General features: G+C 42.2%; 3 protein-coding genes across 7 annotated transcripts; 2 read left to right on the forward strand and 1 right to left on the reverse strand.

Moving 5' to 3' along the window:
- Positions 1-249: 249 nt before the first annotated feature.
- LOC123123802 (conserved oligomeric Golgi complex subunit 2) lies at positions 250-6,131 on the forward strand. The gene is made up of 12 exons (XM_044544425.1): positions 250-797; positions 1,569-1,775; positions 2,274-2,610; positions 2,702-2,863; positions 3,234-3,333; positions 3,419-3,628; positions 3,725-3,839; positions 4,309-4,515; positions 4,701-4,802; positions 5,057-5,179; positions 5,270-5,404; positions 5,774-6,131. Exons 1-12 carry the CDS (start codon positions 315-317, stop codon positions 5,885-5,887), a joined length of 2,295 nt encoding a protein of 764 aa, XP_044400360.1. The 5' UTR covers positions 250-314; the 3' UTR covers positions 5,888-6,131.
- Positions 6,132-6,253: 122 nt separating this feature from the next.
- On the reverse strand, positions 6,254-9,494 carry LOC123123803 (RPM1-interacting protein 4). 3 transcript variants are annotated; one of them, XM_044544427.1, is made up of 5 exons: positions 9,208-9,477; positions 8,948-9,022; positions 7,582-8,073; positions 7,228-7,410; positions 6,254-6,519 (listed from the first exon to the last, which is right to left on the reverse strand). In XM_044544427.1, the coding sequence occupies exons 2-5, from the start codon at positions 8,951-8,953 to the stop codon at positions 6,487-6,489; spliced, it is 714 nt and encodes a 237-aa protein (XP_044400362.1). In that variant the 5' UTR covers positions 8,954-9,022; positions 9,208-9,477; the 3' UTR covers positions 6,254-6,486. The 3 variants fall into 3 exon arrangements, with proteins under 3 accessions (XP_044400362.1, XP_044400363.1, XP_044400361.1); XM_044544428.1 differs by lacking the exon at positions 8,948-9,022 and having other exon boundaries at positions 9,208-9,494; XM_044544426.1 differs by lacking the exon at positions 8,948-9,022 and having other exon boundaries at positions 9,199-9,482.
- Positions 9,495-13,069: 3,575 nt separating this feature from the next.
- LOC123123805 (uncharacterized) lies at positions 13,070-19,247 on the forward strand. Of its 3 annotated transcripts, none has more exons than XM_044544431.1 (7): positions 13,070-13,446; positions 14,347-14,517; positions 14,651-14,906; positions 15,075-15,297; positions 15,396-15,519; positions 16,078-18,642; positions 18,784-19,202. In XM_044544431.1, exons 2-6 carry the CDS (start codon positions 14,356-14,358, stop codon positions 18,580-18,582), a joined length of 3,270 nt encoding a protein of 1,089 aa, XP_044400366.1. In that variant the 5' UTR covers positions 13,070-13,446; positions 14,347-14,355; the 3' UTR covers positions 18,583-18,642; positions 18,784-19,202. The 3 variants fall into 3 exon arrangements, with proteins under 3 accessions (XP_044400366.1, XP_044400364.1, XP_044400365.1); XM_044544429.1 differs by having other exon boundaries at positions 13,077-13,446; positions 18,732-19,247; XM_044544430.1 differs by lacking the exon at positions 13,070-13,446 and adding an exon at positions 13,456-13,822 and having other exon boundaries at positions 18,732-19,247.
- The last annotated feature ends 44 nt before the right edge of the window (positions 19,248-19,291 follow it).

The raw sequence follows: 19,291 nt of genomic DNA on the forward strand, positions 1-19,291 counted from the left end.
TCCTTTCTTTCTCTATATCTTTTTCAGTTTTCCCTTTTTATGAAGAAAAATCAGAAAAACGTTTGAAAATTTCATCTTTTTTAGACAAGTTTGAAAATTTCTTTTTTTTTTGAGGAAATTGAAAATTTCATGAGAAGTTCGGTTTTGTAAATGCCGAAGAGCAGGAGGACGAGTAACCCGGGCCGACGGTCCAGCCTCCGTAGCAGAAGAAATATGGAGCGTCGTCTCGTCGCCGCTACCCGCTAGATCTCCTCCGTCTAGTCCAAACCCACCGCACTCCCTCCCCTCCCCTCCCCTCAGATCCACCTCTCGCCATGGCGGATCTCGCCGCCGCGGCGCCGCGCGCGCCCGCCCCGCCGCAGCCGCCGCCGGCGGCCAAGGACCTCTTCGGGGAGACGATCGAGGCGCACCCGCCGTGGTTCCGGCCGGAGGCCTTCCTGCGCGCGGGCTTCGACCCGGACGCCTACGTCGCCGAGCTGCGCTCCTACGTGCCCCTCGAGAGCCTCGCCGCCGAGCTGCGCTCCCACCTCGCCGCCCTCCGCGCCGAGCTCGTCGGCCTCATCAACCGCGACTACGCCGACTTCGTCGGCCTCAGCGCCCGCCTCAAGGGCGTCGACGCCGCCGCCGCCCGCATGCGCGCCCCGCTCGCCGACCTCAGGGACAAGGTCGCCGCCTTCCGCGCCGCCGCCTCCGCCGCCCTCGCCGCCCTACGCGCGGGTCTCGAGCAGCGCGCCGCGGCCACGCAGGCGCGCGAGCTCCTCGAGCTGCTCCTCGACACCTCCCACGTCGTCTCCAAGGTATCCGATCTCGGACCTGCTCCCGCTTTGAACAGACGCCAATGTGGCTAATTCACCCCTCTACACTTCAGTTGTCCCTGCATACAGATGCTTCGTCTCATTCACCTCACTACAGTTTCAGCACCTAGTATAAATGATCACATGTCCTTGCGTACATATCATCGGAATTGCGACATATCATGATGCTAGAATAAATGATCATATGTCATTGCATACTTATCCAAATTTGCAATAATATCATAATGCTAGTACAAATGATCATATGCTCATATGTCACTCCATAATTATCATCGGAACACATTGTAATGCTGAGTTTTTTCCATGTGATTAAAAAGATCTCTGCCATTTGAACCTTTGACCATCCAGATTTTTTCTATTAAGCTTGGAACTAAAGCAAGTCTGACAGTAAATGTTTACCAATTTGTTCCTGCCCTAGTTTCATTTTCAGGTAGAGATTCTGTCCATTGTTTTCTGAAATCTAAATGCCAATGTAGCCAGTTCATTAACACCGATGAATCTGACCGCATGACTAAATTACTGACTAAATTTTTATCACTTAGTACAAATGGTAACATGCCACTGCATACTTATCGAAATTTGCGGCGTATCAATGATGCTGAGATTTTCTTCCAATGAAATAACTCCTCTGCCTTGTCATCCGTCGACCGCCCAGAGTTATTTCATCAAAGCAAATTTGATATGTGTTTACCAAATTGCTTTAGCTCATGTCATGTTGTTAATGAAACCTAAAGGTTTGTTTTGTTCATTCAGGTTGAGAAACTGATCAAGGAATTGCCGACAGCACCATCTGATTCATCAGATGTTGAAGATCGTTCAGTTGATAAGGGATACTCCGGCAATGATACTACATCACCAAATGTGGAGGCAGGGACAGATGTCAGAGAAACACAAAGCATTCTGTTAGAAAGAATCGCAAGCGAGATGAACCGACTCAAATTTTACATCAGCCATGCACAGGTTTGTGCCAACAGATACTACTGGTCCTTGCCTCCTTGGGCATCTCTAGCTTCTAATATATAGGGTTTTTCTATGGTTTATGTAAGTTGTCGAACAGAGCCCTAGGAAAATTACAACGTAAAATGTTTACAGATAGTTCACACGAAAATATTTGGTATGCGTGTCACCATTGAAAGGGCAGTATACATTGTCATCATAATATGTGTAATCATGTTTTAATAAAGTACGAGAAATAGCCAGTTGTATTTCATGGCCATGATTAAGTTCATTCACTTCTTGAAGTTTGTGCTAGAACCTTATTTCTAACTGCCAAAGTACCAACCCAATTTTGTATTGGTAGCACTCATTTTATGTCTAACTGGATACATCATATACTCCCTCTGTAAAGAAATATAAGAACGTTTAGTGATCTAAACGCTCTTATATTTCTTTACGGAGGGAGTACATTTTAATGCAACATATATATGATTCTTATTCTGTTACATTATGGCAGTACAGAACCTTCCTTTTATTGAGAACATGGAGAAGAGGGTCCAAGGTGCTACAAAACTACTTGATGGTAGCTTAGAGCGTTGCTTTGTGGTTGGTCTAGAACATCGGGACGCAAAAGTAATATACAACTGCTTGCGCGCTTATGCTGCCATTGACAACACATCTTCAGCTGAAGAGCTTTTCCGTACAACAGTGGTCTCCCCATTGATTCAGAAAATTGTCCCTCAAAACTATGCAAAAGCTGTTTCTGGGGTATCTTCTGATGACCTGGAGGATGACTATGAGCAGATAATGCAATGTGTAGAAAAAGATTGCAAATTTATTTTGGAAATATCTTCATCAGGTAGCTGTAATCTCTGTTACTTAATATTCTGATGAAGCCTAAATGCATATGGACTTAGATAACATCTTACTGATTTTTGTTTCATTTGCAGCAAACTCTGGACTTCATATTTTTGATTTTCTGGCCAATTCAATACTCAAGGAAGTCCATTCTGCAATCATGAAGGGAAAGCCTGGGGCCTGTTCTCCTGGAAAACCTAAAGACTTCCTGAGAAACTACAAAGCGAGCTTAAAGTTTCTTGACTTTCTTGAAGGTATGCTTAATTATTCTGTCACAAAGTGGTTTGTTTTCTGTGATTTGGTCTGCTAAATCTACTAGAGTACTATGCTTGCCTGCAAAGAGTGCTATTGTATATTTTTGGTACCGTGTGTGTAATGACAATTAAATTGGTCAAATGGAAGGAGTCGTTGCTCTGCTGAGCAAGTAACGTCTCTCGCACCTTGATACGTAATCAAGTGCTATAATCAGCTGGCAACGGTGTTGGCATTGAAGTTTGCATTGTATCCTATTACTTGTTGTGTTACAGAGAGTTGCAGAGCTCAACACATCTCCATTTCTAAGTTCTATGAGGATGATGCTTACAATTATTTGAACTCATGGTTGACCTATTATTTTTTCTGTAGGCTACTGTCCTTCCAAGTCTGCTATAACAAAGTTCCGCTCTGAGCCTGCTTACACAGATTTCATGCGACTGTGGCATGTTAGTGTCTACTTTTCACTGAGGTAAGCATAAATATCTCTGTTAGTGTTATACACGCACTTCAGAACTATGTTTCTGACTTCATTTCTACTGGTTCAACTACACAAGATTCCAGGAAATTGCTGGTGGTCTTGATGGTGCTCTTACAGCCACAATTAGCCCTGTCGGAGTGAATGAGAACCAAATGAAGCAGAAGACATTATTGTTGAAGCAAAGTATTAAGCTATTAGAAAGCTTGCAGTCCTGCTGGAGTGATGATGTTCTTGTTTTCTCTCACTCTGATAAATTCCTCCGATTGTCCTTGCAACTTATTTCAAGGTATAACTATCACAAATGATATTTTTTTCCTTACTTTTCATGACTTATCATTCGGAGGCTGACCTTTTATTTTCCTCCATGTCCTTGCACAATAAGGTATACAACATGGCTTTCTTCTGGTCTGGCTGCGCGTAATGCTTCTGATGGGAGCACGAGTTCTCCTGCAGATTCTGAGTGGGCACTCTCTGTTCCTGTGGAGGATTTCATATATGTATGTCGCATCTACAGAATAATTTGAAGTCTTACCATGTCATTTCAGTGACCCAGACCTAGCACTTTTTCTCAGTACTGAGTGTTATCATCTTAGCTGTGTACACCATGTGTTACTCTTTTGAGTGTATGCTTTCGTTTCAAGTTAATGGTTTATGATATTAAGTTGACAATAAGGTGATTAGTTGACTCCATGCTAAAGATTTAGTGCTCAAGTCAGTGTGAAGCTGACTGGCTGACTACTTGTACTTTAGCTTACCAGCATCATACATGGTGAGGTCCATATTGACAACTGTGAGGCAATAAAAGGGCAAGGTGCAGCTTTCATGTTGTCTTGGCCCGTCCTTCCGTAGTCCTTGTTACATTGTGAATATGCTATAAAACAATGTTGAGCAGACCACGTAGCAGTTTATAGGATTGACAGATTTTTTTTTCTTTGGATTAAAGTGTTATGATAATTTGATGTGCAGGTAATGCATGATGTAAATGCTGTAATTGGCGAGCTTTCAGAATCAGGCGACTTTGTGGGACGTGTGAATCAATTGCTAGCATCATGCCCCATTGAAGTACTTACCCTTGTGAAACAAAGTATATTGCAAGCTGTTGAGCCTTTGAAGGAGTTGTTGCCTAGCATAATGGATGTCATGATTGGGGTCATAGTTAAAAGGTCTAATGAGGTGAGTGGACCAATGCCAACAGAAGGGCAATACTATCATCATACATATCTTTTGTTCTGGCATGAAATATTGCTGAATATAGAAGCTAATGTTGCATTTGTAAATAGTTGTATTCAATGGAACATTTAAGACTACGTTGCTCTTGTTCTCTGATTGTAACTACATTTTTTCTGAATTGATTGTAGGATCTGAAACACCTGAAGGGAATAACGGCCACGTATAGGATGACCAATAAACTTCCTGTGAGGCATTCTCCGTATGTATCTGGGATTTTGCATCCACTTAAGGTGAATGAACTTCCATGTTTGGTTTTCTGTTTCCGTTCAACTGACAGCATTTTAGCTTAAAATTTCTGAGTTTATTGTTCTCTTCTGAGCAAGGTCATATTACATCTACTAGTTTTATGGTCTGCATTTGAGTTATGGTCATATGCCTATTTTGTTTGCTGTAATTTATTAGCCCCGTTTCAACTTCTTTAACAGATTCATAGTCTGTTTTCATTCTATGCTATTTCATTATGAGCTTTCCTTTGTGTTCTTAGGTGTTTCTTGAAGGAGATCATGTGCACTATTTATCAGAAGATGATAAAACTAAGCTGCGCCGTGGATCGACAGACAAGATCACGGCAACTTATTATGACATGGTATCTGAAGTAGTCAATGTGGTAAGTATAAGGATTGCCCGCCCGCCTTCGAAATTTTAGTTCTACCTTTCTACCTATGAGTTACTCAGATTGTATCTTTTCAATATGAAGGCAAGGAAAACTGAATCTTCGTTGCAAAGACTGCGCCAAGGACAACAAAAACGAATAGGAGGTAGTACTGATGCCTCAGATAACATCATATCTGACACCGACAAGATCTGCATGCAGCTATTCCTTGATATTCAGGTCCGCTAACTGTCTTTTTACGCTCATTCTCATAAATCTTATAGATCCATCTTTCATCAACTGTTTTTTTTTGGGGGTGTGGCATTCCCCCTTTTGGTTCTTTCTATGTACAATATTCAGTTTCTTCAAACCTGAACTCCGTTTTCTGCATGCGACACTTGAAACATTTGCAATCTCTGCTACACTACACACACACACACACACACACACACACACACACACACACAAAGGATTGTACTTAGGAGAATAGAGAAGATAGCAGACAAAGTGTCGAAGCAGCTTATGTGATTAAACATGTTTAGAAAGTACATGTGTATCAGATGCATTGCGCTGCTGCTGACACATTGTTTCACATGCATTGTTTTGCAGGAATATGCGCGGAACCTTCGCACCCTGGGAATAGATGCGAGAGAAATTGAATCCTACAGATCTCTCTGGCAGTGCGTCGCCCCTAAAGACAAGCAAGATAGCATCCAGTTTTGATGTAAAACACATTGTCAGTACATAGAAAATGTTGCCTATAGGTCCTTGGGATTGCGTAGATATGTCTGGTGTTGTTCATTAGGTTGGAGATTCGTGAGATTTATACGTGGTAGAGCGCTGGACCTTGATCGCTGTCATTGTTTGAATTTACTAGCCGGTCACCTCCAGAATCCAGATTTTACAATGATATATTCAAAACGTGTCATACCTTTTCTCTCTGAATAACCATATGAATTTCACCGGACAATCTGCTCGGCTGTTGTATGATCAGAATATCAACTAGTGTCTGTAAATGCAAGGCCTTTTGATTCTTTTTCATGGCCTTCACTATATCTGTTGGCTTGTGATAAGTTTTACAAATTGTCCTTATTTCCCAATCTGCTTCCCCTTTAATCCAGCAATGAGACAATTGTTGCAAAATTCAGGAAACCAACCACTGATTACAAATGCTCAAAAAAAATGCTGAATCACAGCCTTGCGAATAATTCATGCTCCGATACATGTCTCGCTGTAACATAACATCTCAACAAAACAACAGATTTGGCTACTCATTTCACAAAGATACAATCGCCACAGGTATGTTACAGACAGGGTGGGTGTCACTTCTTGAACCAGCTGAAGCATGAGCAGCCCTGAAAAAGCAGACACGTACCATCTATTAGATGCGATTTATCAACACATTTTCAATGAACCGTACACGACAGAGCTATTGCTACCATAAGCAACTACTCTACTGCATAACACAACCCCTTAACAACCAGAAGTAACATTGCTGGGTTGGTACTTAATATTTTTGCAACTATTCTGCTCAGGAACTGTAGATTGCAATGTTGGACATGAAGCAAGCAATTATCTTAGGTGTCTGTATGCCAACATTTGTGGTGAAACCAACATCAACAAAAACATGGCGGAACTGCTGGGTTTGTACTCAATATTTTGTGACGATTATTCTAAGGAACTGTAGTTTGTACCGCTCAAAGTAACTAGTGCTTAGCCAATTTTCAGTTGTTGTGGAACTAGGCATGGTGGTACAGTCTCTAACAGCGGTGGAGATAAAGCAAGCAGCAATCTTAGGTATCTAGGTGCACTAAGTTATCTTAGGTATCAATGGTGGAAGAATCTTTAGCATGGCAGTGTGATCTCTAAAAGCAGTGGAGATGAAGCAATCAGTTATCTTAGATATCTAGGTGCTCTATATATCTTGATTCTCAGTGGCCAATTCTGCTGATATGAAGCGGCGAAAACTAGTTCTACAAGCAAAATAGGGAATCTTTACTCCACATGTATGATAATAGTTTTGGTGAAACCAGCAGCAGTACACAAAATTAAAGCAGACTCACCGAAGATTCATATCTGTCCCCTTGGTTGTAGCGGTCCTTATATGCGTGGCTGGTACCGACAGTATCCGCGCCGGACTGCTTCTCCTCCCTCACCTTCTCAAATATGTCAGTGAAACCTTCACCAGTCGAAGGATCTTTCTCATCCCAGTCTCCAAACTTTGGAACAGCTGACCCTCTCTCGGGCTGCACGTGCAAAAATCACACAACAGCACTTCAGAAAGTACACGTACCAGCAGTAATACTTATAATGCAATTACATTCTGCTTAATATTTTTTCATTCATAGTCGTATACAAAAAAAGAAAAGAAATGGTTTTCATTTGACTGAGACTCACAGAAGCAGCTAGGACCTTACCGTTTCATCGCCGCGCCCAGTTGGCCTCATCTTGGACCTTCCAGGTGTGGTGGGAGCAGAACCCCTACGATCCGCAATAGGAGATGAAACCCCACCTTTGTCTGCAAGCCTTGCCTGCTGCCGAGGATGGATGGGTGACCTCTCATTGCTTGCTTTCCTCGCAGCACCGTCGTAGTTGGTCTGGTCACCATATCTGTGGTTAGGCGACTCGGCATGCGTTTTCCGGGCAGCGGCCTCGTGCCGACGGAGGTCTTCTCGGGTGGCACGCCTTTCGTCCCGGTTCTTCCGCAGCCCCGGCTCGGACCCCGGCCTCAAGGGAGAGGCCTTGACCGACGGTGGGTCGTTAGAGGGTGCTTGTGCAGCGCCTTCATTGCGATCGTTCTGGTTGACAGGCCTTCCCGGAGATTTGCCCATGCGGGCGTTCTCGAAGTACTGCGTGTAGCCTTGGCCTTCGTCCTCCCAGTTCCCAAATTTAGGAACCCCTTGATGTTGCTGGTACGGTTGAACAAGGAAGCAGCTTGTTAGTGTTAATTAACATGTGATGAGCAGATTAAATTAAGACGCGTAATTTTTTAGGTAATGCACTTGGCATACTAAATGGACTGACCCTAGAAACACAACTGGACAAAGATATATAAGATAATCGTTCAGAGCATACAGAATACAAAATCTAGTAATCCACAATACAAGATGTTGCCACTTGAGCATGTTTTGTTTCATATAACACACACATGAATAAGATGTAGAGGGGAGTTCCATTTGACTAATCATCACTAAAATAAGCATTGCCATTTGACCACGCCTGATAGCATATTGTTTGCTCACTGCAGTCTTATTGTGTCAACTGCAGTTTTGCTCAAGCAAACATATTTTCATCAAATCAAGTAGTAGCAGTACTGTATAAACAACAACTCAGGCAAGCTTTGTCACCAACTTTTCCTTGTACCGCCGGATACGCAACAAGATCACATTTCTGGATGCACAAACAAAAAGACTAGATCTTGGTTGCCATTTTGGTGAAAATGAAAAATCGGCACATTTATTCCATGGAGAACAAATTGATTCCATGCGCAATCTGTCTCCCCACCAGCCAGCCAATCCAGCAAGCAGAACATGACAAGTTGGTCAAACCTAGCTAGCACCGGGGAAGAAAAGGAATGGCGTCTCTCCCATCTGAAGCCGATTCCTTGCAAGAAATCCCACATGGCGCCGCCCAAGAATAAGGGGAAGAATCTTCTTCCCTTGCTCGCCTCTCAGGACAGCAGTCAACCCACGGATCCAAGCAAGCACGGCCACCCCACCCCACCCCGGTGACAGCGCGGCGAGCCGGTCAACCAACCAACCAACCAATGGAGCGAGGACTTACGGCCATTTCCGCCGGAGAAGATCAGCGTCGGCGGCGAGTCCCTCACGCGTCGGTGCGCTCGCCCCTGCCGGCCTCCTGGATGGATGGGATTCAGAGAAGCAACCGGCGCGTCATTCAACGGGATGAGGAGGAAATCGGGCCGGCCAATAGGAGGGCGGCAGCAGGGGGGAGGAGGACCGGGCTAGCGAGACTAGGCGAGGGAGAAAAGGTAGTAGTAGCTGGGAGAGGAGAGGAGGGGAGAAGAGTCGTGCTTGTTTGACCATTATGGCGTCCGATTCTTCTTCTTCTTCTTCTTCTTGCTGCTGGTGGCGCTGCTGCGGCTTCCTGTCGCTTGCCTTCCCCCAGGCCGGCTTCCCCGCCGCCGGATGCGGTGGAGAGTGGAGGTTGTGGTGGTGGTGGTGGCTCCGTGGTGCACGGCTTCTACGGCGGGCCTCTGTTCCTACCTATCGCCTTAATAATACTCTCTCTCGCCTGCTGTGGTGTGCTGGAGGCTGGAGGGAGGGAGGGAGTAGTCTCCATCAATCATGGTGTAGATAGCTAGCTACGGACGCCATTACCGCGCAACGCTCTGCCGGTAACCTGTCGTCAACGATACAGTGACACAAGAGTAGACTGGCTCACTGCTTCTTCCTAATACCACCAATGTGGAAAAATAATAATCATATTTACCATTCATGTATCTAGCATCCATGCATGTAGGACTGTTCCCTGACCGTGTGTGTCATCATGTACCGACACGTCCTTTATCCTGAATTTTTGATCCAAAACAAGTACGCCCTTCATATTGTTGGTACACACCAACACATTATGATACACTTCGAAGGAAAAAGAAAAAACTCAACGAAACATCATGTAGCACCCTGAAACGAAGACAAGTTACGTTGACTACCAAAAACTCATGGCACGGATCTCAAAGCAACACAGTGGGTGGGCACGGTATACCCCTTTGCAGGGCACAAAATCATTCGCACGCTGATATAGATAGATGTACTTCCTTTTTTGGAAGTTTTCAGGTAAATCGTACTACTGAAAATAGTGTGTAGTGGAGTATATAAATAATTGATCCAATGCTCTGAATTGACCTCTGGGTTTTCTTCGCTAGGACATCTCGGTAATTGGCTGTCAGGGTATATTTGTCCTTTCTTAATGTTATTAATTGTAACGCCTAATAAGAAGTATTGTACTGTCTATTGTACTGTAATGATTAATAATTTAAGTAATCACACCTGAAAAAAATATAATTAATCCCAATCCATGGCCTACTGCATCTTGTGTCGGTTAGTGAATAAATACACATTGGCGTCCACTAGATCTAAGAAAAAATAAATTAGATGATTATGTGCACTCATCTTTTGCCGGTTAGTGAATAAATACACTTTATGAGCTATCAGTAGATCTACATAAAAAATCAATACACTAGTGCATAGATGAAAATCTCAACTGCATATGGAGTAGTACTTCTTAGAGCTGAAAAGCTCAGCTCGTAGCTCGCTTCTTAATGAACAGAGCCAATTACGGATTTCTGCTCGTTAAATTTAATGAGCTTAATGAACGAGCTAACGAGTAGAGCTTAAAATAACAAGCTAATGAGTTTAATGAGCAGCTTGTTAAGCTTGTTAGTACAACACAAAGTGAGCAGCAACAGGTTTTAGCCAAACATACAACACTGCGGTCTTGTCCATCACATCATTCTCTAATGATGTGATCCTGTTCATCAAATGACAACACATGTCTATGGCTAGGAAACTTAACCATCTTTGATTAACGATCTAGTCAAGTAGAGGCATACTAGGGACACTCTGTTTGTCTATGTATTCACACATGTACTAAGTTTCCGGTTAATACAATTCTAGCATGAATATAAACATTTATCATGAAATTAGGAAATAAATAATAACTTTATTATTACCTCTAAGGCATATTTCCTTCACCTCCCTCTCTTATAGGTAATGTGAACTCATGCGGTTCCATAATATGTTCCCTCCAATTTTGCGGCTTCCTGACACTGGATATGGTCCCACCAAGTTTGCGGCTCCATTCACAAACTCCTTGACACTGGACATAAGATGATCCAGACAAAGCTTCTCGTAATTTATAGTGTATATGTCCACTACGATCCCCAAATATTTGGAGTCAACGCAGTACTACGTAGTTGGGCAAATCAGCTTTCCAATTATGTACAACACAAAAGGTTTAACAAAACCCGACGTCTCATCACCCATTATCTTTTTACGCAGAAGTGAGAAAATGTTTTTTATAATTTGTCGAATACTAAAATTATGGACCTATATCAATAAAACAAAAAATGGTTTAGAAAATATAGAAAAACCTTTTAATGTCAATATATTCTCTTCAAGATCTTTCAACATTAACCAGAGATCCTGAACATGAGGGACATAATCCTTCCCCGTGGTGGGTAGACCGGATATGTGTTCTACCTCTATCAACGTGATTCTCATAGGTATGCCTCGTATGATGAATGTGTAGGACTATGCATCATAAATACTTGCAATTTCTTTGCATAGCACTCATCTTATCTTGATTGATGGAGTATTCAAACAATCTCGGACTGTTGTATGTTTGGCCATGAAGATGCATACAAGGTTAGATCAAATAGTTAATTACCAACTTTGAGTTGCAGCGGAAGAACAGTTGGCATAGATCGTTCTTGCAGTGCCCCAAACCGTACATGACGATCCCTTGAACCATCCACGAGGATCCCTCGAACAAAAGACCTAAAGCACAGCCTCTCTACGTGTTGCGCACGTACGGGCTTCACGATCTGGTAGTGCTTCGTTGTCCAGAGAGCTTTGCGTCACCGCAGAACTAGAGGAGCGAGAAGAGAACCTCATGGGACTTCTCTATTATGAGGACTAGACAACACTAAAATTAGTTCAAGTCTAGATCAAGAACTAGAGAGGGGGGGGGGGGGCACCCAAGATCAAAGGGACTTGTTTCTCTATCCCCCTCAGGTGGAGGGGAGGAGGGGGCGCCGACTTGGGGAGGGCTCCTCCCCTGGCACGCCGGCCTAGGGAGAGCGGTCCCTCTCCAACTCCAACTACCCGCCCAAACCTTGTCTAACAACCTAGGGGGCGCCACCTCCTTATTGGGCCCATAGGCCCATTAACTCTCCCCTATTAGGCCTAATTAATATTTTGTTTAGCTCATTAACACTAAATAAATCCTAGGGACCTCTGGATCATTACTAGAGCCATTTATTATTTATATTAGGTCCTCGAAAACATTTTCTGTCTATATATCATTATCCGGTATTACCCTAAACCCTTTCGGTAACCCCAAAACACTTCAGGTTACTCTCAAAATTATTTTTTATTCTTGAAACTATTTCACTAATATTTTTTTCATATTCCTCACTTAACTAGATCTCAACAGATCGTAATTCCCTTAAGCGTGTGACCCTGTAGGTTCGGTGCTCTTTTTTTTTGAAATCATGAACCTTTTTTCAAATCCGTGAATATTTTTTACAAATCCACAAACTCTTTTTTTTAAATCATGAACGTTTTTACAAATTCGTGAACATTTTTTGAAACTCATGAATATTTCTTGAATCGAAGAACATTTTTTGAAATCTGGGAACATTTTTTGAACTTCACGAACATTTTTTTGTTTTGATGAACATTTTTGTGAAATGCATGAATGCTATTCAAATTCATGAACATTTTTTGAATCAGGGAACACTTTTTGAAAGCGATAAAGTTTTTTCAAAATTTGGTAACAGTTATTAAATTTCCCCAACATTTATTCATTTGTTGGGAACACTTTTTAAAATCCATGAACATTATTTGAATTTGCAAAAAATTGTTCAAATTAATGAACAATTTTTTAATACGTTTTTTGAATATGCGGATAGTTTTTCAAAATGAGAACATCTATTTAACGCGCGTACATTTTATGATTTTTTCCGGCGCCCACCACTCAAAAAAAAAAAAGACTTCCGGCGACCTGAGCTCCCGGCTGAGCGCTAGCGTTTTCCTATTAATTTTTGGCTCCGATTTGTCTACCCAGAGAGCAATTTTTCGTCATGTTCCAATTTGGTTGTACCGTGCTGCTCAGTGAGAGTCAGTAATGCTACTTGAGGATGCAATTATGCCACAGTGATAAGCAGTAGAAGCTCCGTCTTTCTTATCTGCTACTCAGTGAGGGTCAGTAGAAGCTCCGTCTTTCTTATCTCCACCCCGTTCTACTCTTCCCCGGGTCCGCATGTTCTTGACCTGAGTTTCTCGGGCGAATTGCTTCTTGGATTTCTTCTCCTCCTTCTTCCTCCGAGTTTTCCCCTCCCCTTCTCGCTGTAACCGGTCCTTTGGAGCTCGTCAATCCCTGCGCCGGCCCTCCTGGATCTGATGCTGAATAAGGTGGGAAGCTGCTGCCGCTGCCGTCGCCGCCGAGCTGCTTGTTCCGCTGAAAAACACCACCTTTCCCGTGCGCGGCGGAGGCGGAATCCGCTCGGCGTTGACTTCGTCCTTCTTCTCATAGCCAAGGTATTCGTGTGCTAATTTGTACTTCCTCTGTAAAGAAATATAAGACCGCTTAGATCACTACTTTACTAGTACTCCCTCCGTTCCTAAATACAAGTCTTTTTAGAGATTTTAGTATGGACTACTACAGAGCAAAATAAGTGAATCCACAGTCTAAAGTACTATATACATTTGTGTATAGTCCATATTGAAATCTCTAAAAAGACTTATATTTAGAAAGCGGAGGGAGTAGTGGCTAATTTCCTTGTCATGTGAAGTGTACACCTTGGTAAAAACACCTGTTGGAGAAGACATACTGAAAACAGCTTGCATCCTCAAGCCTCTTACATTTCTGGTGAAAGCAAATTGGTCAAAGTAGCTAGCACCAACAAGTGGCACGGTAATTAGTTCTCATGGTCACATCTTCAACTCTGAATAAATAAGGCAGAGAAACCAACAGCACACCTGCTTAATTTTACCTTTTAGTTTCAACCATACTCCTGCATGTCAAAAAACATGTTCCCAACCAGTATTAATTAATGTGGGGGTGATCTGAATGAGTAGTCTCCAATCGACTGAAGCTGATGCCCAGAGCAGGTAATGCAAGGTGTGTTGGGTATAGCGGACCAGAGACGTCCCATCCTTGATGGAAATCTTGGCACCTAGACATATTGAAATACTATGACTCCTTAGAATAAATTCAAATTAGCATGCTCTTGGGGCAATTGATTCTAATGCTTCATGATACATCAAATCTTCGTACTTTACTTATTCCTTCCATGATTAATTAAATCATGTAACTAGGTGTAGTGGCTAGCCTCACCGTAAAATGTATCTTGCGCGAACCTTAAAATGAAGTCATTGCTCTCTTTTTTAAGATCATCATTGTTATTGTTAAGGGTGCTCCACTCATTTCGTTTGCAGTGATTGCAAATGGACCTTGAAGCCTGTACAAGCCACAATGTCCTGGAGAGGATTCTGCTTGATGAAAGCGCAGAGCCCACAAACCTGCCGTTATCACTTCTGGAAAACATCACAAATTGTTTCTCTCTTGATCACCAAATTGGCAGCGGCGGATTTGCGGTGGTTTATAAGGTATCACACAGCTATATCTATTCAGCTTCCGCAATCTTAGCCAGAGTCAATCTAAAAACTAAGCAAATGTATCAGATATTCAAACCACCACACACACATGAGTTGTTTTTAACAATCTATTTTGTCACCGTAGGGAGTGGTCGGGAAAGGTACGGTTGCCGTGAAGAAGCTGTCAAACATGTATGGTATTCACGAGAATAAATTCCAGGAAGAGATTAAGTGCCTGATAAAGGCCAAGCACAAGAATATTGTACGGTTTCTGGGGTATTGCGCTGACGCGCAAGGTAAAATGAAAGAGTATGAGGGGAATCTTGTCATGGCAGAGGAACGAAACTGGCTGCTATGTTTTGATTATGCATGCAACGGGAGTCTCGATAAACACATTACCGGTAGGATGACAACGTTTATTCCCATCTTTGTTTAATCTGTTAAAGGTTATTAAATACACAACATGGTGTATACTTATTTTACCTAGTATTCATAGATTAACATGACATTATAGCCATGTACCTAAAGTAAGTAAGAAACTACAAATCCTGGCTGCTCCTTGTGTGCAGATGCAACTTGTGGACTTAATTGGAGGAAGCGGTATCAAATAATCAGGGGGGTGTCTAAAGGTTTAGTTTTTCTCCGTGAGAAGGGTATTCTTCACTTGGATCTGAAGCCGGCTAATATATTGCTAGATAGTCACATGGTACCCAAAATTGCTGATTTTGGTCTATCAAGATGCCTTAGTCAAGCACAAACCTGTGCTATTACTCAAAATATATTTGGAACAAAGTAAGCCAGTCTTTTTGAAAGCTCTTCGTTTTGTTAGGCACGACGACTTTACATTTATCTGCATATTTATTGTCGGGGCTTTATGAATGTTCCTACAGAGGATATATGGATCCAGAATACATCAGATCAGGCCAAATTGGATTCGCGTCAGACGTATATAGCCTTGGCGTTATAATCATGGAGATACTGACAGGAGCAAGGAGGTATCGCAAAGATGAGCATGTAAGAATGAGTTAGGCGTTTGCCCCAAGTTGAACTATAGATTTTGAAATAATTGTGTTATGCTTTAACTTAGCAAAATATCTTTCCTTTTTTTTTGTGTCTATACATATTTTATGGAAACAATCCCTTAGAGAGGTGTTCGACTTATGGGGCATGGATCTACCCATTCGAATTCAAAACATGTGGCTCACATTTACATATACATGCATTCACCTCATTTGTTAAAAAAATGTGTGCACTTCAGTACGAAATAAAGGCTATTTATATTTCTGGAAGTAACATGTAGTCCCTTAGGTATACCACCTAAAAAAACTGATCATTTTAAGATACCCCAAGTGAATTGCATGAAAAGAAATCACAGGCGCACTTGTTTTTAGGTACCCATTTTCTATACGACAGACATAGGCAGTACATACACAAATTAAACTTAAACACATGTGAAAGAAAATAATTGTGGTCCTGTTTTTAGGATTTCAAGCATTTTTTTCTCTAGTAGCTGTAATGTAATAACCACATATATCATTATAATAAATACTAACTCATGATTGCACCTTATAGGCAGTCGGAAGATGGATGGATCGATTGGGGGTATCAGAGGGGGACATGCAATTAGAACAAGTGAGAGTATGCAGTGAGATAGCGATAGAGTGCATGGACTTGGACCCAGCGAAGAGACCAGATGCATGCCATATAATTGATAGACTTGATAAAATTGAGGGTCCTGACAAATCAGACAAAACTGGCATCAACAATTCATTCACTGAGCTGCAGGTAAATTTACCAAGGGAACAATTTGAAGAAAGAGTTGGAAACCCTGCAGCTAAGAGCCTCCAAGCGGATGTCGAGGAACACTCTGAAATATTGGAAGATGCAGCAAAAACAATCGAAAGGCCTCATTTCGAAGAAGGCCAAGAGAAATTAGGCCAGTTATCATTATGTGGTGGGCAAGATACGATGGAAAAGCTCAACCGCCATGAAACAAGCAATTCTAGCTCTATATCTACTCTGTTCTATGGGTTTAGCATTTTGGACATGTACAACAAGACAGCATACAGGATTTTCGATAGGAACAACAGGCGTATATCAGAACAGTCACATTTTATAAATATCTTCACAACGGAGGAGCTCAGGCCAATAATAATGAGTAGTAATCTCATCAGAGAAGTTAACTCCGCTAAAGTTTACAAAGGCGTTGTTGATGATGCTCTGCTTGCAGTAAAGCAAATGTTTAATGCTGATGAAAAGCAATTAAAAAATGAAGTCATCATCCAGTCTCAAATCATACACAAGAACATTGCTTGTCTCATAGGTTGTTGCCTAGAAATGGATAACCCCATTCTGGTTTACGAGTTCCTCCCCAGAGGAACCCTTCATGACATACTTCACAGCGGCAGCAAGGTGCCTCTCAACTTGGATGTGCGTCTAAATATTGTTGCAGAATCAGCACAAGGTCTAGCCTATTTACATTCACAAGCTCGTACCAAAATCTTGCATGGTGATGTCAAATCGGCAAATATACTCTTGGATCATAACTTTGTGCCAAAGATCGCAGTCTTTGACCTATCGAGGTTGATTGCGAGAGATAATGAACACACTTCCTTCGTCATCGGTGACATGACCTATATGGATCCAGTATACATGCAAACAGGTCGACTGACAGAAAAAAGTGATGTCTACAGTTTTGGAGTCGTGATCTTGGAGCTCATTAGCAGGAAGCCCACCTATATTGACAGTGTTTGGTTAGTGCAGAGTTTCATTGAATTTCGCAGAGAAGGGAAGAAAGCAACCGAGCTCTTTGACAAGAAAATTGCAGTAACAACAAGAGATTTGGTGATTCTTGACTGTCTTGCAGAGATTGCTGTGGACTGTGTTAACCTTGATGTGGATCAAAGGCCCACAATGACAGAAGTTGCAGAGCGCCTTGTCATACTGAATCGATCTCGTAGATTACATGCACGGCATACAATTGCTGACTATTCAGAGGAAACTGACATTAGTTCTTCATTTGCTGAGCAACGGAAAGTAAGTCACTTACCATGGGGAGTGCAAGATACAAACCGTCGTGGTGGAGGCAATTCTAGCTCTGTCTCTACTGGGTTATTCAAGTTGAACAATTTGGATATTTTCAATTGGAAAGGGCGCAGAAATTTCAATAGGAACACCAGGCATACATTAGAAAGGTCACATTTTATAAAGATCTTCAGGAAGGAGGAGCTCAAGCCAATAATAAGGAGTGCCAATAGTATTGGAAGAGGTTCCTTTGGTGAAGTTTACAAGGGCTTTGTTGATAACACACTGGTTGCAGTAAAGATACCGATTAATTCCAGTTTGTTAGAGCATGCACAATTTCACAATCAGGTCATCAACATGTCTCAAGTCAGCCACAAGAATATCGTCAGGCTCATAGGTTGTTGCCGAGAAGCAGATCACCCCATGCTAGTGTTCGAGCTCGTCTCCAATGGAACCGTGAATGATATTCTTCACGGCGGCAACAATGCGCCCCTAAAGTTGGACGTGCGTCTAAGTATTGTTGCAGAATCAGCACAAGGGCTAGCTTATCTGCATTCACAAGCTCGTATCAAAATCCTGCATGGTGATGTTAAACCGGCAAATATACTCCTGGATGAAAACTGTATGCCAAAGATTGCAGGCTTTGGCATATCAAGGTTGATTATAGGAGATAAGGAATACACTGGACGCATCATCGGTGACATGAATTATATGGATCCAATATACCTGCAAGAAGGCCTGCTAACCTTGAAAAGTGATGTCTACAGTTTTGGAGTTGTGATCTTGGAGGTCATCAGTAGGAAGAAGGCCATTTATTCTGATAATCACGGCCTAGTGAGGAGTTTCCTTGAAGTTCACAAAGAAGGGAAGAAAGCAACCGAGCTGTTTGACAAAGATATTGCAGTAACAACAGGAGATTTGGAAATTCTCAACTGTCTTGCAGAGATTGCTGTTGAATGTATTAGCCTTGATGTGGATCAAAGGCCCACGATGACGGATGTCGCGGAGCGCCTTCTCATACTGAATCGATCTTGTGTGCCGCAAGCTGTTTAGCGCTATAAAAGTTGATGCATGCATATTGTGGTGCGAACGACATTCATGCCTTGGAATAAGGTAGGCAACTATTACTATCAGCGCTTGATTTATTTCGCTGTTGTATAGAACATGATGTATGATGCAAGTCTGTTCCTTCCTTTGTTCAGAGAAAGTTTGCTGTTCAGAAAAAAAAACGTCAAGATTCCTTTGTTTCTTCAGCGCTGGAGCGAGATGCAAAGGAAGGAGGACTCAAGCTTAATGGAGGATGTTCACCGCCGCCTACTCCGGGCGATCTCGGCGAGTATGAGGCATTGTCTCCATGCCTGAAGAACTTCTGTTCTGTTTTCTCAAGTTGCGTACTGCCCCCTTTTGGATCGATCTGGAAAGCTGCTTCTACCCCGGTTGTTTTGCTTTTCTCTGTCAAGGCCGAGTCACGCTGATGAACAGATCAATTTCTGAGAATGAAGTCGCATATTCCCCTACACGCACGCTCTATGATTTTCTTTTTCTTTCTCACAGGGGCGCGCGAAAATTTGACTTAAAACCCAGCATCTAGTTTTTCTGCTCCCTCACGTGATTACGACATTTGATTTAAAGCTACTTTTTTACAGGTTGAAGAAATTTTGATTTTTTTTTCATATGGGTTGTTTGATTTGTTGGATTATAAATGTGACTTATCTCTATGGATTTGTTTACACTATATCTATATAGTAGAATTTTTTCTCAC

The sequence above is a fragment of the Triticum aestivum genome, chromosome 5D (assembly GCF_018294505.1).
Source record: "Triticum aestivum cultivar Chinese Spring chromosome 5D, IWGSC CS RefSeq v2.1, whole genome shotgun sequence".
NCBI classification, from domain to species: Eukaryota; Viridiplantae; Streptophyta; class Magnoliopsida; order Poales; family Poaceae; genus Triticum; species Triticum aestivum.

Bases quoted from the DNA above. Each gene is read 5' to 3' on its own strand.
- LOC123123802 (XM_044544425.1), top strand. From the start codon at position 315: ATGGCGGATCTCGCCGCCGCGGCGCCGCGCGCGCCCGCCCCGCCGCAG. The intron at 1,776-2,273 runs GTTTGTGCCAAC...ATGGCAGTACAG, and splicing joins TTTACATCAGCCATGCACAG to AACCTTCCTTTTATTGAGAA. The intron at 3,840-4,308 runs GTATGTCGCATC...TTTGATGTGCAG, and splicing joins CTGTGGAGGATTTCATATAT to GTAATGCATGATGTAAATGC.
- LOC123123803 (XM_044544426.1), bottom strand. The intron at 7,411-7,581 runs GTAAGGTCCTAG...TTGCACGTGCAG, and splicing joins CTGGGCGCGGCGATGAAACG to CCCGAGAGAGGGTCAGCTGT. The intron at 6,520-7,227 runs GTGAGTCTGCTT...CTGCTTTTTCAG, and splicing joins GGGACAGATATGAATCTTCG to GGCTGCTCATGCTTCAGCTG.
- LOC123123805 (XM_044544431.1), top strand. From the start codon at position 14,356: ATGGACCTTGAAGCCTGTACAAGCCACAATGTCCTGGAGAGGATTCTG. The intron at 14,518-14,650 runs GTATCACACAGC...TTGTCACCGTAG, and splicing joins GATTTGCGGTGGTTTATAAG to GGAGTGGTCGGGAAAGGTAC. The intron at 15,520-16,077 runs GTAAGAATGAGT...TGCACCTTATAG, and splicing joins GGTATCGCAAAGATGAGCAT to GCAGTCGGAAGATGGATGGA.